Here is a 26,599-nt window from a genome sequence, read left to right as displayed (position 1 = left end):
GTGATATATACTATTCGAACAATCCTGTTCAAAATTACTCTACCAAATCACTTAGTTGCTTCGAATTCGCTTCAAACTTTCAATTTAACTATATTTGCCCACCCCTAAAGATATGGCTTGGGCAATCTTAACCACATGACACTAATGAATAACCAGCAGTGCCTAAAATGTCTAAGTAACATTTCAGTGGTCCTGACACTTTACGCTGCACACATTCAATCGGCGCGAATCCACAGCACACACCTCTGGCCCTTGCTGACGTGGAGTCACAGATGTGGAAGCTCTCTTGCTCCTCCTTGGTGGTGTTGTCAAGGGCTTCTGAAAGAAATGCCACATTTTTGCCTTTGCTGTAGAAATGCTACTGTGTTCAAGAATGCTATGCTTTCACAGCACATGTCACAGTTCAGCTAAGCATAAGCAAGTACACCCCGTATGTCCGTATCATACACCCCATCATTGAAGTACATAGCACAAATACCAAGGATGAACACAAATATGTGAACCTGTGCTTACATAAGAAAAGCGTTAAGCAATCGTACAGTACTCATGTAGTAAAACACATAATTTTACCAAGCATAACGACTGCTATGAGCACCTGCCTCATGAAAACCGTGTCACACTACTGCAAATCTGGCCACTAAAGGTGATGTTGGCTCTGATGTAAGTGTTAGAGTCAAAATGACACCAATATGACGTGAACTGACTAGACGACGGAAATGAAAGTAGGTGCCTTACTTAGCCCTAAATTTTCGCGCTTCAATCTGTGTGTACTGTAAACAGTGGCAAACAAATATTTTTATTTATTTCGTTACGTCAATGTTCATTAAGACATGAACAATCAGCATGTACCAACCAGCCCTGTTAAGTGCACTCCTGCAGTTCGATGTTCATTATACTGAGTTTCAACAATACACTTGCAAGTAGCTTCTCATGCCTCAATAAATACCTAGTGTAACACTAGGAGAAGGTGAATGACAGCACTCACTTCCACATTATAATATCTGGGGTTTAACGTCCCAAAACCACAAGATGATTATGAGAGACGCCGTAGTGGAGGGCTCTGGAAATTTCGACCACCTGGGGTTTTTTAATGTGCCCCTAAGTGTAAGTACGCGGGCCTCCATCGAAAATGCAGCCGTGGCGGCCGGGATTCGATCTTGCAACCTTTGGGTCAGCAGTCGAGCGCCATAACCACTAGACCACCGTAGCGGGGCACTCACTTCCACAGGCTGCTGCTTCGACGTCTTAGCTGTTCCGGGGTGCTTGCCCACGCTCTCTTCCTTGCTGACGCCAGCCTGTGCGTTTCTCTCCTTTGACTGTGCAGCTTTGGATGTTGTCATCTCAATTTTGTTCACCAATTCAGAGAGCTGCTGAAGGAAGTGAAAGTTAACAAGGGAATTCAGTCCTTCATATGATGAACACAAATATAGTACATCTGTTGAACAAAGCAAACCTAAAATTTTGGTTGGCCCCGCTTTATTTCAATGACCAATTCAGTGCTACAACCAAAGAGAAATCGCAAGAGCCGAGACAATAAAAGCCCCAGCAAAACAAACAATGATTCACTCAGCCTTAAAAGTATGAATGCGGTAAAAATGCCAAATACACGTAGCAAGAGCTTTAGAAACAGTGCATGCTAGATCCAGAATGTACTGTTCTGGATGTGCGTCTAGCCGCAACAGGTGCAAACTAAACAGTCAATGACCAATTTTACAGCGAAGCTGTTAAGGTTTCCGTTATGCCGTGTGGTACCACCAGAAAACTATCATCGTCATGATCGGAATCTACCTTCTAGCACGTTGCTCAGCACGCACACACTCTCTTCATCCTCCTTTTCATCAACTGCTCGCTCCCCAAACACGTGCGCCCGGCTGATTACCTAATTAGCTAGGCAGTAGACCTAGCTAATTAAGCCATAACATGCTAAGACCAAGCTAATTAAGCTAAGCATGCTAAATGCAAGCTAATTAAGCATTGTCCTAGACAGAACATGCTAATTAAGACAACACTAATTAAGCAGTCTTGCTCAAGCTAATTAAGACGACGCTAATGAGGAGCAAGTTAACACTAAGCTAAATAAGACCTCGCTGATGAAGACCTAGATAATTAGTAGCATACTAATTAAGATAACGCTAAGACTACGTTAATTAAGACCTCACTAATTCATATTGAGCTAATTAAGACCATGTTAAGATCATACTGGGTAAGACCAATTTATTTATTACCATGTGAATTGGGATCCTATTAATTAGACCAAGTTAATTCATACCCTCACAACTGAGACCAACTGACGCGGTCTTCACTCCGAAGCAGACTGAGCTGACGTTGAACCATGTAAAAAGCTGGAAGAAGCATAGGCGTGCGCAGGGTTCCCCATCCGGGGGGAGGGGGGGAGGCGAAGGTTCATAAGGTTCATAGCAGCGCCCCCCCCCCCACCCTACTAAGTCAATGTATCGGGTAGATTTTGCGCCTCCCCCCCCCCTTCTTAGGTGACTAGAAGGGTCAATGTACGGGGCAGATTTTGCACCCTCCCTCATAGGTGATTAGGGGGTGCGGCCACCCCCTCTGCCCCCCCCCCCTGTGCGCACTCCTATGGGAAGAAGCTAGGTGATCACAAGCTCTACTGATGGCTCCAGCCTTGCACCACTAGTGCAAGCTGACTACAGTTTTTTCAAAGTGTAGCATGGATACGGCGCAGACAGGAGCAGCAGCAAAAGACGACGACGGTTGTTGGCGCTCGCGCTTGCTCCACTTTGACCGCTGATCGCTTCACCTGTCACAGGCTCAACGCTAAACAGGTACCATCAAGTGGTGCAGGTGCTGGGTATCGATCTCTGAAGTTTTGAACACCCTCACAGCTCTGCCATGTACCTCTTATGAGTTGATGTTTTCAGGACAAGTGAAACCTCAGATGCTTAAGCCCTTCGGCATCTGATCTTTTTCAGACTTCCCACCATGACAGAAAGTCAGAAAGTGCCATCAACGAAGTCACCAGAAGTGCTATGTCGATTATCTCCCAGCATCGCACGAGTGTTCCAATGCTCCAATACACTCACACACTGCCAAAGTGGTTCTTGCAAGCTTCACTGCAATGCAACATTGTTACGCGGTAAAGCATACACAATGTATTGCAGTGAAAGTCACCAAGAATAAAAAGGAGTCACAGTGATAGGACAAAGCATTTATTATACATACCCACTCCTTTCTTCACCTGTCAGAGAAAATCACTACTTAATTATATAATTAAAGTGGTAAAGCTCCAGAGCTATTTTTGGATGTGGTCGTCACGATTTTAGCCTTCAGTAAAAAGTTACGTATGTATAGTCATTTCGCAGCAGAGCTATCTTAGTCTACCCTGCACTGTCGTTGTAGTAGTAGTAGTGGTAGTAGTAGTAGTAGTAGTAGTAGTAGTAGTAGTAGTAGTAGTAGTAGTAGTAGTAGTAGTAGTAGTAGTAGTAGTAGTAGTAGTAGTACAGTAAAAGCTCGTTCGGATTTCTAGGGACCGGAAAAAATGTCCGAATTAACCGAATGTCCGAATTATCGAATGGTCGAAATAAACACAATAAATGCAAGAGTTTTTTCAACATACCTTTACTTTTACAAAGTAATCGCGGATGCGTGTCTGTTTTCGAGCAGAAATTCGCGCAGACACAATTTTTCTGAGCCCTTCAAGGTGCTCAGCAGCTCGCATGCTGTCTGCAGTGCCAAAACAAGATTCTTCAAGGACGACGAGGGCCTCCGTGACTTCCTTCACAGTGCGAGGGGGCCCGTGTGGCTCATGGCGTGGCTGCTCCTCTTCAGGCTCTTCGTTCTCGGATTCGTTGCATGCATCACTTCCTTGACGATTTGCTCATCAGTCAGACAGCCGGCAGTGGCAACGCCATCACCAATGCCGATATAATCCTCTAATGTCACTGCATCAGGCATAACACTTCTGAAATCCAGCCCATCGTCGGCACCATCGTCCGGCGACACTTCGGCATCGCTGGAGTCTGGCACAACAAAGCCACTGTGCCTGAAACAGTTGGCAATGGCGTGCGCAGGCATGTTCTGCCACACATACGCAAGAATGCTAACTGCGCTCAGGAGACTCACGTCGTATTGTTTGCCGACGTCATGGCACAGGAGCAACTTCTTGTCGGCAGAGCCCATTTTACAGGGCACGCATAATTTCTACTTTGGTGGTGAAGTCCTTCGCCTCGTACTTGGGCCGCTTCGCCGGTGTTGCCATCGGCGGAGAGTGCGTTCACACGAAAAGTCAGCACAAAAGCACCAGCAACAATGAAGCTAAAGGAGCCGTACTGAATCTTTCCTCGATAAAACGATGTTCAACGATGCAGTACACCAACGGGAACAAAGCAATAAAATGGCACTGCCAACAACACACGCGAAGAAAAGGCGTTCAACCAGTCTCAAGTCAAGCCAAGCCGACAATTTATGTCCATAACGATGCTGCGTTTGAGCTTCACTTCTGTTCCGAATTGTTCTTTTTTCGTTTTCGAGCCTCGCCAGCGGCCTGAAAGTCGCCGAATTATCCGATTTGCGGTCAAATCTGTCCAAAATAACGAGCGCCCAGTCTCCTAGAGTGATGCGTATATTTACAGTGACCAGATGACGTGTCCGAATTAACCGATTTTCCGAATTAACGAGAGTCGAATTAACGAGCTTTTACTGTAGTAGTAGGCATCATGCAGGTCACGTAACCCGAGGGGGGAGTGAATAATGAAATAAATAAAATATGATGATGATGCTTAAAATCATGACGGCGATGAACATGATCTCGCTGGCCAATAACATACACTTAGGCTTACAGCTTCGCTGTTTAACGGTTTACATGACGTGCAACTGCTTGAATTTTTTCACACCACCTGATCTTTTTGGACAACTTTGACATCCTTTGGGAGTACAGGAGTTCTAAAAATAGAACTGTGACTGTATACTACCAATTACAGCTCACAAAGTTGAATGTGCCAGTGCAGAACTCACCGATTCACCACTGGACGAGCTCTCACCAGCTGCTCTTGTAACACGCAGCGGTGTAGCCGACGCTACTGTCTTTGCTGCGGTCCACGAAATACTAGACTTCGGTGGTGTTTCCGTAGGCTCTGGTGTAAACATCGTCTGATGTGTGACAGGACCAACTGCCGATATTGCAGCTGATGGTGTGGCTGGCTGCCGCACCATGGGTGTCGCAACCTGCAAGAAGCACCACTTTTAATTTTTTTTATTTTACCCTCAGGGCTTGCACATAACAAAGGGGAGGAGCATGTTATAGATCAAATATGAAAAAGGACACTTGACACAATATAAGCAGGGAAACTTCAACGATCTACAGATTTATACAAAAATGATGAACTATCAATATGTCAATAGCAAAGAACGTAATAATAACGACAGTAAATGTAACATTACAAATGCAGGTTAAAAAACGGAAAACAAAAAACAACAAATACAATACAATTCAAAAGCCACAGTCAAGCAATGTCGAACATGTTATTGAAAAAACTCTTAAAGCATGATAGATTCATGATAGCAGTAGCTGACTGTGGTAGTAGGTTTCATTCAGAGGTGGCTCTAGGTATAAATGCACGCAAGTAGGTTACAGTTCTGCAGCACAGGAACTTCTTGTGGGATAGATGATACGGAAGGAGGTGATTTAACAAACTGTTCACGAAAATTATTGTTGTGATAATAAATTTTATGGAAGAGAGTGAGCTGGGCTATTTTATGCCACACGGCAAGTTCTGCAAGGTCAAACAAGAACAATGACTCAAGCAAATGCCACTGTTAGTCCTTATCACTGGTGAAGTGTTGGATAGGATCTCCCGAGTGACATATACACATGAGTTTGCATTCACCAGTGATCGTGTTTGCCACTGTATTTAGATACATCCCTCAAATGTCTTATAAAAAGTTTAAGTAAATTAAAGGGACACTAAAGTGAAACAATGATTTAGTTTAGAATGATAAATTACACTATAAAAACTCCAGTGTGATTATTTCACCACCACAGACTTATTAATAGATGAAAAAATAAATGTGCAAAGTCCCACTTTTAAACTTCCCACCAAAATTTCCGGTATTGACGTCACAGTTTTCAAAGTGCTTTTTTTTGTATTTGGCCAAGCAGGCTCAGCTATATTTCCTGAAACTTGGTATGTAATGTCTTTGGCTCCCTCAGAAGACAATGTACTTTCTTTTTACTGATTAGGAATGACGTAGGCCCTAGGAGACGTTGCTAAAATTTACATCACAGCCATTGGTGCAGGAACTTCAAAGTGGCATCGCCACCTGCATTTTCTTTTTCCCCACTTCCTCTTACCAAGCATCTCCTCGCAGCAAGCGTGGTGTTCTTGGTATTGTGAGAGTAATTCACTCATAAAAGAAAGATCTTTCTCTCTTTAACGTCCCTTTAAAAAAACAATGACCCTGTTCAAGGCATATTTTGCTAGTCTTAAGTTTGAAGTTTAATTGACAATTTTGAAAATACATGACAAGTCATGAATTGTCATGGTTCCAGCACCACAGCTGTGTCTATGCACACATGATTAGGCTTCTGGTACCACGACTACAGCAGTACATAGTGAAACAGTATACCTGAATGGGCTGGATTCCGGGAGTTGCATCAGAGCTTGCTTTTTTCAGGAACAGGACCTCCTCTCTGGCCTGCTTGTAGAGCTGGTCAAGACGCTCCTGTTTCTTGGCTTCCGTCTCCTTGACAGTGTTCAGCTCACATGACAGGGCTAGAACCTTCTGCTTCAAGTTCGACAGTTCCGTCTTCAGGCGCTCATTCTAGAAGTGGACAGGAAGGGAGGGTAATTGCGCTCGTTCACCCATGGCCATTAAGCAAATACATACACTCTGAAATATTACCACAAATTTGACAAGGGGGGTGCACTGTTAAACATCCTTCTATATTCTTTAGGCATGGGCGAATATGCAATGTTTTGAATGTGAGAACTAATATTACAGTACAGCATAATAATATCTGGGGTTGAACGTCCCAAAACCACAATATGATTATGAGGGACGCCGTAGTGGAGGGCTCTGGAAATTTCGACCACCTGGGGTTCTTTAACGTGCACCTAAATCGAAGTACACGGGCCTCAAACATTTTTGCCTCCATCGAAAACGCAGCTGCTGCGGCAGGGAATTGATCCCACGACCTTCGGGTCAGCAGTTGAGCGCCATAACCACTAGACCACCGTGGCGGGGCAACATTACAGTACAGAAGACTCTCAGTAAATAGAAATCTCTCAATTGGAACTGCTATGTAAATGGAACAACTGCCTCTAATTGGTTTCTTTCTTGAATTTTGCACCCCTGCTTGTCTCTTAGTAAATAGAACTTTTGTTAAACGGAACATGCTTTCCTGGTCCCTTCAGGTTCTGTTTGACAAGAGTCTAGTGTACTCGAATTTGAAATGACACAAATTTAAATTATTCAGAATTTCGAATGGACGTATATTCGACAAGAGTAGCAGTTTGGACAAGTTGGTATACCATAATCGACCTCTTTTAACCCCTGAAAAGGTGGTTTCACTGCAGCGTGGGGCTGCTATGCTATGAAACCACCTATCCGGGAGGAATCCGTGCTGCCACAAAGCCACACTTCAATGTTAAATGTACATATTATCTGTGCCTCACTTACCTATATTTTAAAGTTTAAAAGTGTGTTACACGGTCTTATATACACTAAGTACAGCACATTTTAAAATGTTATGCATTTTAGCGCTTATAACTTCCACCCTAGAGCTCTTCAAATCGTTACAATTCGAAGTTGCTTCCACTTCATTTCGACCCCCCAAAAAAAACGTTCACACACACCTAGTTCTAGTTTTCTTAAATATTATGCAAGTTAGTTGGGTCATAACTAAAATTCTCATTTTTCTTATATTATGTGATATATACTATTCGAACTATTTCATTAGAAATTATTTGACCAAGTCACTATTTGCTTCAAATTCACTTCGAACCTCAAGATTTACTATTCGCCCATTTCTAATATTCTTTTAAGTGCATAGTCACAGTATGCCTAACTAGTCTAAAATATTGCCTCGTGTCATGCAGTCTACTCTCTTGGCAATATGCTAACTATGCCAGTGCTAACAAATTAAGCAGCTTTTTCATTTTGCAAGTTATCTTTGTGCCACAAGCCAGGCAAAATTTGTTTTGACAATTTCTCATCGCTTTAAGCCCTCATCCTAATCTGAGCTCATGCCTTGTTAGGGTTGGTTGACATATTTATTTATATATGCACACTGGCTATATAGTACCAACAACCCCACCCACATGCATAAGTGAAGAAGAAGAAAGCCAAACATTAAAGCTATGTGTATACAAGTGCACTGTTTGCTTCCAACAGCTTCAGAGTTTCAAAGTTGGATGCTTGTCTAACAATTTTTATCTTTTGTTGTCATTCCTTGTCTTACTGTATCACTTGAAAAAATTTGGATGAACCAACCAAATATTCGGTTCCGTTGACATATTCCTTGAAAAAAAATATATATATATATACTTTGACAACTTTGACAAAGTCTGGTCCACCAGACGAAACGTTAGTGGAAATATACAGTGCCGAACCAACGAAAGTCGTAGTTTCTTTCTTCATTCCTTTTATATATATATATATATATATATATATATATATATATATATATATATATATACACATATACATACTGTGTCCAAAGAGAATATGTGACTTAAGGTCAGACTCGCCTGATTCCGCAAGCGGAAGCACCACGGTAAAGCTGAAAAGATTCAAGACCTAAAGAGCACACCTGATTCGTCAGCTTCTCCGCCTTCGTTTCTAAGGCCAGGCGGGCATTCTGCTCCTTTGCTATCACACTTTCACGTGCCTGAGAAACATCAAACAACTGCATTAGCCACAGGTTGGTAAAGGCACAAATCAAACCTGCCACTAGACTCACTGCCACAAGACTCAAATCACAGGACACTTAGAACGACAGAAAGCTGAGCTAGTTGGTAAAGATTCATCACAGCAGAAGGTAAGGCTTGCAAACATGGACACAAGAGAACACCTCTTGTTCTATTATGTTGTGTGTGCATCTTACCTACTTGACTCACAGGCACAGTGTAAGATATATACTGTTTAGGTGTGGACACTTCTCGGCTTGCATGCAGAGCGCGTTCGACCAGATAAAGTAACAACGGCACGCGTCTGTTGGTCCGGTGACCGCAGCGGGTATCTAGCGGCAGGAAGACGCAACTTAATAAGAGAAAATGCTTTCTGCACCGTTGCTATAGCAACCGACGCAGTCGGCGGCAACGCCGGCGTCCGCTGCATGTCTTGTTTTTCGCTCGTGAAAAACGTGATATGCGTTTCTAACTTGAGTTGCTGGCGTGCCGTAGCCGCGTTCGCTGACTAGGAAATTCAGATTTCCCGCGAAGTGCCAGTTGCTAGGGGAACGCGTTTTTGTGTTGAAGTTGCATCATCCCGCCGGTAGGTATCCGCTACCGTCAGCGGTCCGACGGGCTCTCGGCGTTGTTACTTTATTTGGTCGATTGCATCTCGCGAGTGTCCGCACCTAAAGAGTATATATCTTACACCGTGCTCACAGGACACACCTGCTGTCCGTTCACGAACACATCACAGGTGAAATGGAAGTTACATTCTTTACAATGTGCCCAGCTGAATCGAATACTGAATACAGTGAATCTAATGAATCTTGACTCATTGAAAGCAGTGGTATTATCGTGATTATCTGAACTGCACCTAATGAAATATGCCTAAAGCTGAAAAACATTGATGTGTTAAACACTGCTTTGAGGTACAGAACTAATTTTTAAATACAAGTTTTGCAAAACCTTCTTGAACACTTTCACAATTTCACAAAGATTGCATGTTTGCATGTCATATCTCTCTCTCCACTGATGACAAAATCAAACACTAAAATGTTGACAAAATTTTTGAGAAGAGCATAGTATTGTATGGCAGAGTATGGTACGAATACAAGAAATACTCTGACTATAAGACTATCTTGTGCCAATTTGTGGGCCACATGGCTCTGACAGCATGGCGATAAACTTCTAGTTTCTTCTCGAAGGATCTCGGGGACAGAGGCTCCGGAAGTCTTTCGTGGGAGGGGGGGCTCGAGATACCCACTAATCCATGCGTTCCGGCTGGTCCCAGTATAACATTTGGAGTCACACTCTAATGTGTACATACACAAAGAAGTACACACTTGCACACAAGCACACACATGCACGCAACTTTCTGATCTGTTCGTACTTAGAGACTTTACAGAAAAGATTTGATAGATTGTAGGATGGGCATTTCAACCATGACAGTTTTTTCATTGTTTTCACTTCTTTTTACCCTACTAACTTTTTTTTCATTAAATTAGGAGTAAATGTCTCATTAGATTAGGAGCAATGTCTAGCCTGACCTGCACTCCTCCCACTTCCGGAGCGCTTGCTCGGGGACTTCCTAGGGTCAATATAGTTGATCACCTGCCGAACTTACTGATGGCTGCCACAACACTATTAATTTGCCAATGCTACCTGGTTTTTCATACTGACGATAGCATATCACCCTTTTTTCCAGCAGCTAACAAACAGAGTCTTCATGCAAAGTGCTTTAATTTAAGTGCATTCAAGGCAAAGATCACTTTCATTTCAGCCTTTCCATTTTTCCAGCCTGTTCATTGGGTTCCTTCGTGAATTAGGTTCCTTTGCACCCCGTTCCCCGCCTTCTCCTTCACAATGCTTGCTTTCATACATGCTTGGCATTTATGAAAAATATGTGCTTCTCTGCTGCATGCAATCGTTTAGCATTGCAGTCTTCCGTTGATTTACGCCATTTGTGATAATAAGAATGGTTTGTGGTGACCTGCATTCGTGTGATGCATACATAAGAATGTTCTTTCCGGAATAAAAATGTTCAGTTGCTAGTAAGCACTTCGTCCTGTGTTCTTTCCAAGTCTTCGTGCATATTGCACTTGTTTCATCATGAAGAAAAGCAAATCAAAACTGAGAAGTGAAGTCAAAGAAAAGCAACATGACTCACTGACCTTCTGGCTCTCCTCAAGAGCCTTTTTCTCAAAGCCAAGTCGGCGTATTGACAAGTTCAATCGTTTCACTTCCAGCTTCGCACCTGCAAGCTGGAAATTACAGCGCACACACTTAAATGAAGCAACACACGCAACAGTGCTATGCAACTGCAATGTTGAGCCAGATATAAGAGAGATAACATACACACTATCCCAGTTCTGTTAATTCTGTTTTCTTTTCTTTTTTTTTTTTTCAAACTTCATCCAACTTATCTGCGTCTAACTGCATTAATGTAACGAACAGTCAGTATTTACAATAAAGCCTCATTAACTCCAAGTCACTGGGACCGTGAAAAATCTTCTAATTAAGCGGAAGTAATCACTGGAAGTAATCAGAGGTGGTCGTTTGCTGTGCCTGCTAGTTTGCGGCTCCAAGAGTTATGGTTTCCAGCAAAACCAGATCCCAATTTTGCCACTAAACCGGGGAAACGGCGGGCCTCGCTGCTGCCAGTGCTAGAAAGAAAAAAAAGTAAGGGAAAAAAATGGTCTCGTGATCAACTGAAATGCGTGCCTGCGGAAAAGACATGCTTCACTGCAACACAGTGGTGACACGTGGGCAGCATGTCACCTGCTCCTTGCAGCGTCAGCGAGTCATGATGCGACCATTCGCCCATTCTTTTTGGTAAAATAAAAGAAAGAATTTAATAATGACCAGCGTGACGGAATTCGCGATGTGTTCTGAGTGGAAAAGATGATCATTTAAGTTTCCGAAGTTGGCGTTGCAGGCAAGAACTCAGGCAGCAGTGCAAGTGCACAAATAGCTGAAACCGCCGCCAATCGGAGGTACGCATACATAGCGAATTCTGTCAGACCGTCCTTTATTAATTTCTCTATTTTCCCAGAAAGAATGGGTAAATTATGACGCGCTGATGTTGCGAGAAGCATGCGTCATGCTGCCCGCGTGTCACCGCAGTGTTGCAGTGAAGCACGTCTTCTTTTCCGCAGGTGTACATTCCAGCTGACCACGAGACCGCTTTTTTTTTTCTTTTTTTTGCGCAGGCAGCAGCAAGGCTGGGATGCTTCACTTGTCACTCATTAGTATTGCTACACTGCATTGCCTTGTGGCTCCTAAGGGCCATCGTTTCTGCGGATTTGCGGCAAAATCGGGATCGGGAATTGGCACATGGCACCCAAAGTTTTCAAATGAACCGGGCTGGTACTGACCGCTGCTTCAAATTATCGACTCAAATTTACATTGCAAAATACGGGGCCGCAGAAATCTGTCGAAATATGCGGAATTTCAAAACAACTGAGTTTGAATAATGAGATCGTTTCACTGTAATTTAACGTAATAGAAATACTAAGTAAAAAAAAATGAGAGGCACTTGGAAGAAACATTGCAGACCATTTTTTATTACAGATAAAATGTTTCAGCTTTGCACCGTAATTCATACCTGTTATTGCAAATTCAATTGCCGGCCACAGTGGCAGCATTTCGATGGGGGAAAAATGAAATAGCTGCCATGTACCTAAATTTAGGCGCACATTAAAGAACCCCGGGTGTCCGAAATTAATTTAGAGTACCCCCACTACAGTATGCCCCATAATCATATTGTGGTTTTGTTAAGTAAAGCCACAATTATTATGTACTATAATTTCTTACCGCATCTATATACCATATATATCTGTGTGCATGTATGTGCGCGTGTGTATATATATATACCATACACATATGTAACTTATTTATATACCGCAACTAGAAAATGACCACACAGCTACTTATGTTTGACCTTGGCTAAACTTTAGACTTTTACATCTAAGCAGCTCTAAGAAAAATTTTATTCGAGAGATATGCAGCATAAACAGCAAGAAAGCTGTGCTAACTGGTAGAGCCAGGTTGTGTTGGCAGTGGCTTACCTTAGAGACAATTTCATTGTCACCTGTGTCATCAGTCTGGACTTCACAGTCAATCTACAAAGACAGAATTCCTGAACGTGAGGCACATACGCCCCTTCACAGGCCAAGCAGATAACGTAGACATAAGACATAAAACATGCAAATTGTAGTCCAGGTAGTATGCATACGTGAATATTTTGTCTGTGACACTAGCTTTGTGTTTCAGCTATCACTTTTACTGTTATAGCTTTGTGTGTTCAGCGAAACATGAAACAACTTTATGTTATGAAATTTTTCTCCCCACACTTTTTTTATTTGTATCAAACATAACACAGAGAGCTTCTAATACTAGCCATAACGCGAGCTATCACCCAAGACTTAAAACACACAACATGACAAAAAGATTTACACTAAAGATTCATCATAAATGTTTGTAAATCAATGCTGCAGAGACCACCAATAAATGCACCCTGCTTGGGAATAAATGGCATGCCTGCATAATTGACCTTGCAAACAAAAAAACAAAAAAGACTGAAAAAGCCATAAGGAGTGCCATAATCATCAGGCGGACGGCAATTACAGATCTAATAGCGAACTGCACAAAACATGGGAAATGTGAACGAAAAAAATTTACGTGTTACGCGCTATCTAACAGAGTAAAAATCACTTGATCTGGCTTCCTTGAATTTCAGTCCTTTGAATAGGTATTCAAGATATTGGTTACTTTATAGTGAAAATTTTAAATTGGAACATGCTTCCCAATGCAGTAGTAGCATCATCTCTCATGAGCAGACATTTAACATGGCTTGATTTAATGACGTATTCATTCCGATGGCAAACTGACCTCTGGAAAGAAGCCTAAGTCTGCTTTGGTAGAGTCATCAGTCTGCAGGTCACAGTCAACCTGTGAGAGATAAGAAAACATTAGAAAACATGTGAAAAGACAAAAAAAAACAAAGATTGGATTAGAGATCGAGGCATGCAAGTTTTAAGTTAATTCATGATGTATTTATTCAGTTTTCATTTTGCAATCATCCTGCAAACATAAAAGCCTTCATAGTGACATGTTCAAAAATATTCCAAGGAGGATATAATATAAAACCAGGCACAGAACAAACAAAGACCACCACCTTGACTGCATTTTCTGTCTGCATGACGGTGTCAACCTACAAAAAAGAAAGCTTCATTTAATATATTAGCCTTGAGTTTTGGATGTCTTCTAAGGAAAGCATCAAGTGAAAACCGAAGAAAAGCTTTGAAGTCAACAAAAACATCACCGTTTCGGCCTCCTCTGTTTGTGCATCACGATCAACCTGGAACAACGAAATTTAAGAAAACACGGTTTTTAAGGTCTTCGCTGAAAGAAAAATTTAATAATGCATTCATATTGTTTCAGTGAGTAATTTAGCTTAACAGCAGCAAGATAGTTTGTTCTTTGTGCAGGGTACTGAGCCTCACAACGAAGATAAAATATACCAAAAGTACACTGCGCAAAAGGCCATACTAATAGTTAAGCGCACGTCTTTTTCATAAAAAGCATGCAATGAATCGAGGACAATAACGGTTTCGAACTCAGTAGGGCTGTGAGAAAGAAAGAAGCACGATTATGCTTTTTTCGTTTAGCACTTAGTAAGATTTCTACAGCAGCTGGAAAAGAGAAGCACGGGAAAGACAACACGAAGAAAACAATTTCAATGGGTGTTCATGAGCACCCTGCAAAGCTTTCCACATACGTACAACTTATGTCTAAAAGAAATAGCTGTAATGCAGAGAAGGACAACCAAACAGAATAACGACACAGACATGCTTCTTGAGTGGCAATCGTTTTGACAGTTAAACATGTATTTCTATGGTACATTTAAAATAAACTACTTAGCTTAATGACAGCAAATCAATCAAGAGGACAAGCAATCTTAGACCAGTGGTCTTGTTCGTTTAACGCGTGCCATGGCACTGTATCTTTAAAGTTTGGCTAAAGTAGTTCCGTCAAGCACCCTGTATAAATGGATGCATAGCCCTCAACCTTTCTCAGACATCCCTACTTTCCGCCTCTCTCACAAGAGGTTACACAGACAGCACGAGCCATGAGAAAGGTCAGCTCACTCCTGTTTTCCTTCAGCTCTCGTTCACGGGTCAGCTCATTGGCAAGGCTGAGCATGGCATCCTTCAAACCTTGATTGGCTTCACTGAAATGAAGAAAATAGGAATCGACGAGGGTTCCCAGCTCGTTATGAAAGGGGAAATTGGAGCTAGTGTATCAATGTCAGCGGAAGCGCCAGCATAAAAGAGCAAATCAATTGCTGATATTGGAAACTTCCAACAATAATAGCCCCTGAAAATGAACCGGTCATTAAGCAACTATAGCAACACTGGTGGTTTTCTTGAAAAACAAAACAAAAAAGGACACAGATGAAGTTTCAGTGTACATCCTCAGATCTCGACAATGAACGTTTGTAAGAATACAGGGTTCCTTCTAAATAAGTACAGTCCAACACAGACATTCCATGTCTGATGAGATCACGAGATAGTTTGATATAATGGTAATAGACCTTTTTCAAGCAATTCCAGAGCGCCCCGCGGGCGCGCAGAGCAGTATGGGAAAAGTGTGTACGCCGAGCGAGTCGGCTCTTTGGTCACCTGCTGCCTATCGAAATAGCTCACTTTATGCCAGCGGACTCATGAGTCGACTCACTCAGGCTCCCTCAGGCTCAGGTCAAGCCACGAGTCTGAGTGAGTTGGGCTGAGCTTGAGTCCGAGTGAGTCGGGTTGAGGAAAACTTCGGTGAATCTGAGTCCAAGTGAGCTGTCACAGCAAAATATATTTCTTGAGTGAGTCTGAATGATCTCCACGCACAAAATGTGAGAGGATTAATGCAGTGCAGTGTAGGTATTACCGAGCAGATATGTATCAAGTGCAGCAGCTAAGCAGCACGTACATTATCACGTGCTGATACCGTGAAGATGCACTACAATGTGAGCTGGGACAGTGAATTCATGTTTATCTGACAATTACTTGTAATGTTCGTGATGACTGACGTATTGAATTGCCAGAGATAGCTTTCCGCTTGAGCATTTGTCATGAACACACTTGCGCTTGCCAACTGCGCTTAGCCACTATGGCCTTTAAAGGGTAATATCACGAGTACGAATATAAATATCTACAGCATCTACAGTGTGGTCACATGTGAGCCAACACGCGAAAACACAACCAGCGTTTGTAAAATGTAACATCTGCAGTTAGTGGCAACAAATGGTGATAAAAGCTTGTTTTTTGATACCCACGGTGCAAGCGACGCCCACGCTGTGTAATCAATCTTTCTTATTTTACTAAATCCCGACTGTACTTTCTCGTGTAATCTTTAAATCTCAGAGCCTCACCTTTTGCTTGTAACAGCGTCCATAGACGTAGATTCCACATGAATCCGAGAATTGCATTGACTGCTCGTGGAAATCGTCTTGATAACCGAGTTGTATCTTTTTATTTAATTTATGCCTTAGTGCATACTGGTGCCAAAAATGAAGAAACAAAACAAAAAACAATGACGCTTTAGAACCACTCAGCTGGTCCAACAGTCACACGTGAGAACACTATAGACAGATGGAAATCGTAGAGGCTGTCGTAGCTAAACACAGAAGTTCATCACTAAATAACGGAGTAACATAAAAGCGAGTGAATGCGAGCCAGTTGGTAAGAATCCATGGTTAAAAAACAGAGTAATTAAAAAAACGGAGTAATATGTTACACCTTGTCACGTTCACTTAATCTGAGAAGTGCTGGCAGGGCGCAGGCGAAAAGCCAACGCGTGAAGCCCACACGCTCGTCTCAGCGACTGCTGCGGCGTACACACTTTTTTTCATGAGTACCCCCGCGCCCGTTGTGTGCTTGAATAAGGTCTATTTGTTAGAAGACATCAAGGGCCGCAATCAGTACACTTCACTGCATGGCAGTCTTTCCAGCTCTTGGTACACTTCACCGCATTGCGCTGCTCCGATGCGGTGAAGCTTGCTAAAGGAAATTGTCCTGAGCACAGATGCAAAAATGAGACCCTTGCTGCACATGCGATCCATGTATTTACACATGCACCTTGACCGTTTTTCCTCCACAGCCTGTATCACCCCTGAGATCGAATTGTGCACTCAGCAACATCTGCTGAAACAGCACCATTCAATTTGTAGGCACGAATATTCTGCATGACAACAGAAGCAACTGCAGCACCATTAGGAGAGGCTCACTCACAAGGGCACAGTGTTTGGTATAGTAAATGTGGTGGCCAGCCTCACTTTGTATAACATTCCAGTTCACTGCTATTGCATTCGCCCTTGCGGGGAAAACCGTGACTTTTTTCTCAGCTACGGTAAAACAAGGGGCACGAGCTCACAGCGTGCCGAGACAGCACCTTCAATATACTGCAGTTGCATAAAGAGCGAAGTTACACTGTATGAATGAAGCATGAGCTAGTTGGAAATGTCTGCACAGTCCTTGAAGCAAGCAAGCGAATGAATGAGTGAATGAATGAATTCTACTAAAATGTGAAATATCATAGGATTAAACTCAAATTAAGCACATGAGAGAGCACGTGAAACACTGAAAGAACGGTAAGGCGACCCTTTGGGCATGCTGGTAAGGTACAATAGAAACTAAAAGCTAAAAGAAAACTAAAAGAAACATCTATCCACATCGTTTCTACTTATCTTGTTGCATGTGCCATCTTTGATCTCTCTGAATGAACAAACGAGAAGCAAAGAACACAATAAACAAATAATGTAGAGAGAAGGTGATTCGTAGCAAACCTGAGAACTTCTGCAGCATCGCACGCAGCTGTTTTCTCCGCGGTGAGCTTTTGCAGAGTGTCTTCCATCTCCTAGTGGTTTCCCACAAAAGTTGACATGGTTATTGTAGTAAGTGTTATCACGGATCCAGGTACGGCACAAAATAGGAATGCAAAATAAGAAAGTTCGACTAATTTTGGTAATGTAGCAAGAGTCTATGAGCGTTCAAGTTAATCAGCACGAAAGCTTGCTACAGCATGCAGAACAGCTCACAGCTCGCAAACCACTACAGCTGGTACACCAAGACATCAGTGGAGCCACAGAAAATGTGTTGCTATTGCCACTTTTAAGCAAAGCACTGCAGCTTAAACAGTCACACGTGCTCACATGCAAGCCATCAGCCAAAGCACAGTCAATGCATGAGGATAGAAAATTGTGTGTAGTGCCCAGCTTAGCTCAGCAGTTTTACTAAAGGAGCATAAACAGTGAAATGTGTATCAACATTGCATTTTATGGCTAGGCTTATATGTGTCCCGCAGCAGCTTGCCGCTTGTGAACATGCAAGAACAAAACTTGCATTTGTGATAAGAACTGGGTGAGGTGGTAAGCTTTCATTTTACGCAAAGTGCAGGCAGACAAATGTGCCAGATGACCTCGCAATGACGTCCGGTCTTCCTCTACTGTTTGTGTGCTTGCCCTTCACGTGAAATTCCCACACACACATACACACAAAAAAACGCATCAGATTCAGCAAACAATACTGGCTTTCCCTACAACTCGCTGATGTGCTCAGCTACTATATAAAACAGCATTTAGAGGGGTACCGACACAAAATTTCATGGCCGATATAGCCTGCGGGATCAATTCCCATGAACATGCGCATATCATCTGCAATATATCAACAGTGAATATAGCCTGGAAGGTATTTGAAATGAATTTTGAAGTTTGTGTGACCAATCGACACTCTCGCGCTATTTTCACCCTCAAAGGTGACCCTTGGTGACCCCCTACTTCCCTCATGTGACCACGCTGCAACAAATTATAATGACGTCATGGTCGCCATGTTTTTTTTTTTTTTTTTTTGCCGCGTTCACTCCAGCAGCCTACTTCTCGGCGGCTGCTCGCGAACCGTGCGAAGTGCATCACAGTTCTGTGTGCTGACGTGATCGAGCGCTGCACCCGCTAGGTGGTGATAGTTGGACTCTGAGGCTTGTCGTTCTTGAAACCGAAACTGACACTGGTCCGTAATGAGGGGCCTGTAATTAATTATCTGTTGCGCGCTGCAGCAAACGATGTGCCGTTATGACCAACAGGCCTCACGCAACACATTGCAGCAACAAAACACGAGGCCAAAATTTTTGTGTCAGTACCCCTTAATCAAAAACTAGGCTAAATGTAGGAAAAGCCAAAAGGGCACGAAATGAGCATCTTGTTCTGTTTAAGTGTGTTGAAACAAATTTTCCTTGCATACATCACGTTTCAACAGAAACACAGCCGAATACTGAGAAGCATAATTGTTGCTCTATCCTGGCTCATAAAACACGTATAGATTTGGAGGTTGAGAACAACAGCCTTCTCTTATAAAATGTTTTAGCGATGCAGGTGTCAACGAGAGGCCGATTAGACATACTGGAGTCAGCTGTGGTCACGTGAGCAGTGGCTCTATTCCTTTTCATGAAAGCTGTACAGTATATTGGCAGAGTACATTTACTGAAGCTTCATAGACTGTCTTATGCGACTATGACTGCTAACCAAATAGAGACGGTTGAGTTATACGAGGATTTTTCCTTTTCCTAACTGTAGCCACATATTAAGTGGGACAATTATAGCGCATAACATGGGACAATTGGCTGTGTGTCCTGTCTCAAATCTGGACACTCAACCCCTTCATAGCCATTCAATCGCAAGTTCTCCAAGCAAGCAAGTCAGCCTGTCAACATCTACCTTCAACTTCTCTTCCAAGTGGGAAGCCCGAGTCTCCTTCTCAAGCAGCAGCAGGGCAGCTTTTTCCCGTTCTTCTGCTGGAACAACTTCCATCTGGGCTGCAGCTAGGGCTTCCCTGGTGGCACGCATGCAGTTTAGCACACAGCAATGCCATTAGCATAAGTGTGGGTGCAAGCTCACCAGTACGAATATCCAAGCATACTATCATGCTTATTCATGCCTTTGTCACAGCTGCACCTTAGGCCATGCAAAATGCTGCGCATGCAAGCCAATTATATTTGATAAGCATCAGTACAGCTGCAGGTAGTAGAAGCTGTACCAAGTCAGACTTAAAGCGGCCGTGAACCACCCCTCGCACTTAGTAAAAAAAAAAAACATACAGCAGAAAGCAGGCGATGCTGTGAACAGCTCAGCAACTTTACAGTCGTGCACAGCAAGGAGAGTTCACAAGCGATGCGTGAAGTTGCCACTCTCTGAAGTGCCCTATCTTCATACAAAAGCCTACACTCGTGCTCTTCGGAGGGCCATCATACAGCAAATTTTACGTCACACAGAAGATTGCTGCTATTGGTCGATAGCTGGCATAAAGCAAGAGTGGCATTTGGATCAGATGCGCTTCTTGCCACAGGGTGCCGCCACAGGCCGGGTGATGCACTCTATATCTAGTGTGCTAAAATTGAATAGTAATGACACTTGCACACGCCAGAGAAAAGTGGGGAGAGAGTGACTGCGCTTCACGACGCACACTCGAGATGATGGCACGCCCATGACGCAGCTCCGTTCCCCCTTGTCGTCCCTGCCTGCTTAGCTTCCAGCGTGTTCGTCGGGACGATAGAAGAGAGAAAGCACTTACAGTGTGCGAGAAATCTCTGCAACTCCGCTTGTACTTGTCGCACTTTTAAAATTTTTGCGGTGACTGATTCATTTGGCAATAAACTCTGATACTGAGGTCAATCGATAATTACCAGAAAAATGGTTCAGGACCCTTTTAAAAGCGATAAGCAGTGAGATTGTGATGGCTCTAGTAAGCAAAACAAAACAGGGACAAGGCTTTGTTCTTTCTAGGGTGCATACAAATCGCAGCTGTCAAACATGCAAACAGATTTCAGTGAAAGGTATCGCGGTATCTGCAGGTCACAAGTCGGCATGAATCACATTTGTGGCTCTCAGAAACAAATGGACCCGGCAGACCACACGAGACAATATAGTCACACTGTGACGTCACACAAAGGAAAAACACTTACTTTAGTGATGCTATTTCACTCTGTGCTTGTTCCAGATCATCAGCACTGGTCAAAGCAAGCAGCTCGAAATTGGTGACACCTTCATAAAGGCGTTCATTCTCAGCCTGCAGGCAATTGAACTGCATTTTGACACAGACCAGGGATCCCAAATACAAGACAAGCACTGCATACCAATACTGCAGATTCAGCAAGAGTTCCAGTAAAGGCACAGTCCCTCCAAACTTGTCCAAGAAGGGGGTGGCAAGCCCCTCTCCCCAGACAAGTTTGAAGGAGATATTACTGAAACCTCTGCTAAACCACAACTTGAGATGTATTCATATTAAAGCAGGTGAAGCTCCCGGTAGTCTGCCTCACGGGAACCCCAATTTATGGACAGCATTAAGCAAACGGTTAATAAAGCTACAAAAACGCCACTTTTTTTATGCAAATGCCCCCCAACTGTACACCCAATCCACCAGTAAGCCTACCTTCAGGGCCCATATAGTGGAGGCACTGTTTGCACACTCTCCGTTCAACCGTTGCAGCTCCGTGTCCTTCTGAACACACTCATCATCAAGTTCAGCCACCCTGTTGCACAGATGCCTCCAGTGAAACTGTGCATCGCCTGTGTGGAGTACGTAAACATCAGAGGCACACGCAAGCGCATCACAACTTATGCTCGCCCTGCATCTGCTTATCCCTTTGCAACACGTCGCATTACAACCAACTTTCTATAAATGTGTGAAATTTACATAATTAGATGCCAAGGTTTGAAAAACCAAATCTAAAGCAAGTGGAAGTGTTAAAATAAATTATGGTGTATTTTACAGCAATTAATTGCAACTGCAGTGTAAAGAATTGTCTAATTACTGCACACTTAGTTATTATACATTTCTTTATAAACCGATTCAACAACCCACTCTAATTACATGTGATAGTCGGCTGCTGGAAGCAAGCACTCCTAAAAAGGTAAAAAAAAAATTTTGAAAGTCCTGCCGAAACACTCCGTGTACAAGGTTTCATTAAACGCGGTACAGTCTTCAATAAAGCGATCGCATAGAGCAAAGTACTTCAACCAGAAGCAATATAAGGGAACTTTAGGCAATAACCAGAAGTTATATAAAGGAATTTTAGGATAATTTACCATTATTTCAGTGTTTGTGGCCTATTCCTTGCCAACAGTGCACAGATATGGAAAAGTGAGTCATGACTCCAAATGAAGACGCCAGGTCGCGAAGGGTTTAAGTAATGAAAATGTCCATGCCATAGCTCATATAAGCCCATACGCCCAAAAAACTTAGTATTCACTTACACCACTTGGTTGTGTATACATAGACATGGTTATCACCAAACTAGCCAATTATTCTGTATAAAACAAATGAAAAACCTTGTTTCTTTTTCAACCTGACACAGCCTTTTCCGTTGCATAAAAGCATTTAATAATTTGATAAAAGGAACACATTTGTCACGCCATTATACAAAATATACTGATGAAATTCATTACAAAAACAAGAAAGACTTCAGCATCGGGAAATAAGGCCTAATAAAAGCAGTAGTAATACGTTCTGGCAGGCTAGTTGGTTCATAGCGATAAACTTTCTTAAACTGTGCGAGAAGACGAGGACACAAGTAAGAACAACATTCAGAAACACCACGAGCGCAGCCAACTGTTTATTTTCTGGTGTTTCTGAATGTTGTTCTTACTTGTGTCCTCGTCTTCTCGCGCAGTTTAAGAAAGTTTATCGTTTAAAAGCAGTAGATCAACGACTGGATTTATGATCACATCAAGATGAGAACAATGAGGTGTACCAAAAACGCTTTACAGCATGAACATTTTAATTTTGTTGATGGTCACGAGTTAGATGTAACATTCTGAAGTGTGTGCGGGATTCTTCAAACAAAGCACTCATGCTACTAAATGGTTTTTGCTCCTCAAACCTAAGGTATATCATGACACTGCCTGCCTAACAGCATTGCATACGAATATTTTTATGGAACAGAAAGAAGCAGCACTCACAAAGGTCTGATCGCAGGTCAAGTGAATCGGACACCAGACTGAAAGAGAAATGAACTTTGTAAGTCGACAAATTGATCAGCAATCTAAGCAGTGCAAGGTGTCGAACCATGGCAGGAAACGTGTGCCAAAAGGGGGAACACCAGAACAAGAACTCACTCGAGTGAACGCTTGTCTATAGCAGAAAAATACTCCGCATTTTCACGTTGCAGCTGTTCCAAGTAGTCCAACATTTTGCGCTGGGTGTCTTGGAAATCTCGTCTCATCTCTTCTCTGGTGTCTACCTGAACTTTCAGTTTGTCTTCCAACTGCTGCTTCATTTTCTGAAATAATGACAAATCATTTAATTGGATCAATTAATTACAAGTAAGTTCAGAGGGGGGGGAAAGAAAATGAAATTGTTCCAGATACCAGTCATAATCATAAGATACCAGTCATAATCATAAGAATATCTCCAAGTACTCTAAAAACTTTTGAGAACTCCAATAAGACGACAAATTGGGCGTGTTGGCATCAGTTCACACTTAAGTGTAACAATGCACCACAACAAAACAACCGGACTGAAAGGTGAAGAATAACACACACAACAAGTGCTTTTCACCTCTAAATCGGGTTGTTTTGTAGTGGTGAACTGTTACACTAAAGTTTGAGAACTCGTTCAGTAAAAAAAATCAATAAATTATATAAGCAGTATTTTATCAATAAGCAAAACCACAATTGTCTGCACATTCCTAGAGAGCTGCAATTTAACTGGATAAAAAGTTCATTCACAGAATCTTTGATGCACACCCATTAATGACAGCTGTTAAGTAATGGTTACACCTTGGGATAATAATTAAATAAAAGAGAGCAAAATTGTGCGCTCAAGAAAACAAAACAGTCCCACCTGAAGCTCATCAAAGTCTTTGACCTTGTCTTCCAAGGCCTGTTTATCAGCCATCAAAACAACTGGAAAAAAAAAGAAAAAAAAATTCAGCCAGTTCCACACTGTAAGCGGAGAGTGTATGTGATTGGCTAGCATCACCATAATCATCATTTTAAACATCATCGTCATGATCATTTAGTATCATCACAATTTCGTTTTATTCATTTCTTTATACACTCCCCCTCTGATCACATGACCTGTGTGACAACTATTACTACTACTACTACTACTACTACTACTACTACTACTACTACTACTACTACTACTACTACTACTACTACTACTACTACTACTACTACTACTACGACAGCACAGGGCAGACTGTGACAACTTCACTAAAAAAAACGACGGTGGTTGCTGAAGTATATACTAACTCCATGTGCCTTAGTTAACAAGAACTTGGACGTTTGCACGGTTAGAAACAATACACTTTCCTCCTCCCTACTAAGGGTGAGAGAGAGAGTGACTAGGCATAACCTAAAGACAATAAAATGTCCGGTTGGGCGAGTTGGTGACCTATCACAGACGACATTTCTTAGCGCAATTATGGTGTACTGGAATGGGGTAGTGTGCCGTCTGGCGCCGGAAACCTGGCTCTTTTTGCAATGACAGCCTGAGGTGCCAGAGCACACCGTACTCGCCACCCGACACCGCTCCCTGAAGTAATTTATGGTAAGCTGAGATACGAAGCCTCCAAGATCGGTAAGTGTAGTTCGCGCTGGTCGTGTGTGCACGTGGGAAACTTGTTGATAGTTCCCTTCTGTTTGTAATGACACGTTAGCGAATTCTTTCGTGTGCGTGGCAGACTCAGTTTTCAAGGAAGCCTGATGCATTCAAGTTTTTGCAGACTGATTGGAATTACGGACTTATTCACATAGAATAAATCCAACACCCCGAATACATCGCGGTGCATTTAGCTGCATTCCTACGCTTTGGCACCCCTTTGAGGAGTAAAATCTCTAAAGAAATGGAGCAGCATTCGTCATTGAGCATTGTATTTTTTCCATCGAAAACCTTGTGACTGCTCTTCTGGCTGATGCATGTGACGGGCGGTCGTGCAACTTACCTGATGCTGTTAATGTTAGCCTTCCGGACCTCCTCGTGTATTTCGACGCATAACTTCAAATTACTGTGATAGCTAGACAGGCGTACATATGCATGAAATGAACAGTGATGTGCTTTTTAATGCATTTTGCAATCAAAACAGTAATCATGCAGACAATCCGGGACGCTGCTCTGCGACAGGAATTGTGTAAGCTCGGACGACGCAGAAACATCTTTATTTATTGCAATAATGCAACCAAATGTGTTTAAAGTGTTTAAATCTTGCAAACATATTTAGTTTCAATCGTGTTACGTGACCATTTGACTCAAGAACGGCAGAAATTTTCGCAATTCTGATTTAAATTTCGCGCGCTGGGCACACCGTTCGATCGTGGTGCCCTGCTGGTGGCGTGATCGCAAAAGCGACCACCGTTCTCCCATTGGTTTGCTGCGAAGACGGCACACTACCCCATTCTAGTACAGTAATCCCTCGTTATAACGAAATAGCTTTACTCAAAATATCGCTTTATTCGAAGTTTCTTCCGGTCCCGACCCAAACGCATGCATATTGAGGCGCGTTACTCGAAGCGCGCGAAGCGCTTGACCCGCTTAGAACGAAGTGGCGAGTGGAGGTGTCCCTGAGCGGCGGTGACCCTTTTGCGCATGCAGTGTCAAATTAATGCCGCCAACGTCTCATGCAAGCCCGAAACAGTCCACAAAGTACCAAACCCACAGCCAATTACCGCCTAGTAACGGGTACCAAGCGAATGCCCAGTGCTCGCTGTTATTTACAGTTGCCTACGGATATTTCGGATAGCAAAGATACGGACTTCGTGGATGTTTCAGACTTCATAAATGCACCGTCAAGGTTCCCACAACACTAACACATTTTCGCGACCGATTTTTTCGGACGACTTTATGCTCTAAAGTTTGATTTTTCGGACTGAATTTTGAGCCACACCGCTTGGTTTTGAAAGCCACCATGTTGAATTTTCCGCCGGCTAAGTGAAGTTTGGTTTGGCTTACAGTGCATAATCGTGTATCCTCCAAGATTGGCAGTGCGCACAATTTTGCAGTTTCGGAGGCCATGCCCGCTCTTCCTTGGCTGGCAAAACGCTCAAGGGGACGCAACTTTTCTTTTTCAGTCAGCCTTATCGTCATCATAAATACGCCGGTTGGGGTTCTTTTGTGCGTTTGTTTCATTTGTTTTTCCAGCTGTCATTCCACACGTGGTCGTCCTTGTGGTGTGTCATGTGTGTGTCTGGGATGTTGTGCGCGTCAGATTTTTCTCTGCCGTCGCGATGGTTACGGCGTTTGGCTACTGACCTGAAACAGCTGGGTTCGATCGCAGCTGCGTTTCGATGGAGGCAAAATGCTGGAGGCTCGCGTACTGTGCGATGTCAGTGCAGGCTTAAGAACCCCGCACAGCATCATTGAATCCCATCAACCAGACGAGGCGTGACGTGCATCTTTTTGTGACCAGCGTCAAATTTTGCATGCTTGGTGCCATGGAGCCACCAACTGTGCCGTTTGCATCGCTGACGACGTTACTTTAGCCCGAATACAACCAAATCTGCTCGTTCCCAAGCATAGCATGAAGAAGAGCACGACTGGAGGTTTTCTGGCTGCTCTAATTCAGGTAGACTTCATTTTAATGTATTAACAACATTTTAGTACTATTTTGCCGTCCCCGCCAGGTCTCCAAAATCAGTCAGCGACTGTACTGCGGAGCAAACGGTAGCTGTCAAATTCCACAGTGCAGCGCGCCAG

General features: G+C 42.9%; 1 protein-coding gene across 1 annotated transcript in view; it reads right to left on the bottom strand.

Annotated features, from left to right (window-relative positions):
* The window catches only part of LOC119401396 (myosin-9-like), a 72,634-nt gene that overhangs the window by 10,217 nt on the left and 35,818 nt on the right, over positions 1-26,599 (bottom strand). The window contains exons 12-29 of the mRNA XM_049418702.1: positions 23,747-23,808; positions 23,020-23,183; positions 22,864-22,901; positions 21,335-21,471; positions 20,868-20,971; positions 19,624-19,738; positions 17,701-17,771; positions 14,979-15,096; positions 14,188-14,223; positions 14,041-14,076; positions 13,755-13,814; positions 12,932-12,985; positions 11,036-11,125; positions 8,783-8,860; positions 6,598-6,792; positions 4,987-5,196; positions 1,221-1,370; positions 244-318 (exon numbers count right to left, since the gene is read on the bottom strand). Of these exons, the coding sequence (XP_049274659.1) occupies positions 244-318; positions 1,221-1,370; positions 4,987-5,196; positions 6,598-6,792; positions 8,783-8,860; positions 11,036-11,125; positions 12,932-12,985; positions 13,755-13,814; positions 14,041-14,076; positions 14,188-14,223; positions 14,979-15,096; positions 17,701-17,771; positions 19,624-19,738; positions 20,868-20,971; positions 21,335-21,471; positions 22,864-22,901; positions 23,020-23,183; positions 23,747-23,808 (1,793 nt within the window). The remainder of the gene's footprint in view (positions 1-243; positions 319-1,220; positions 1,371-4,986; positions 5,197-6,597; positions 6,793-8,782; positions 8,861-11,035; positions 11,126-12,931; positions 12,986-13,754; positions 13,815-14,040; positions 14,077-14,187; positions 14,224-14,978; positions 15,097-17,700; positions 17,772-19,623; positions 19,739-20,867; positions 20,972-21,334; positions 21,472-22,863; positions 22,902-23,019; positions 23,184-23,746; positions 23,809-26,599) is intronic.

Source organism: Rhipicephalus sanguineus, chromosome 8 (assembly GCF_013339695.2).
Source record: "Rhipicephalus sanguineus isolate Rsan-2018 chromosome 8, BIME_Rsan_1.4, whole genome shotgun sequence".
NCBI lineage: Eukaryota > Metazoa > Arthropoda > Arachnida > Ixodida > Ixodidae > Rhipicephalus > Rhipicephalus sanguineus.
The sequence above is the reverse complement of the archived record's forward strand: the minus strand, read 5'-3'. Positions and strand labels throughout refer to the sequence as shown.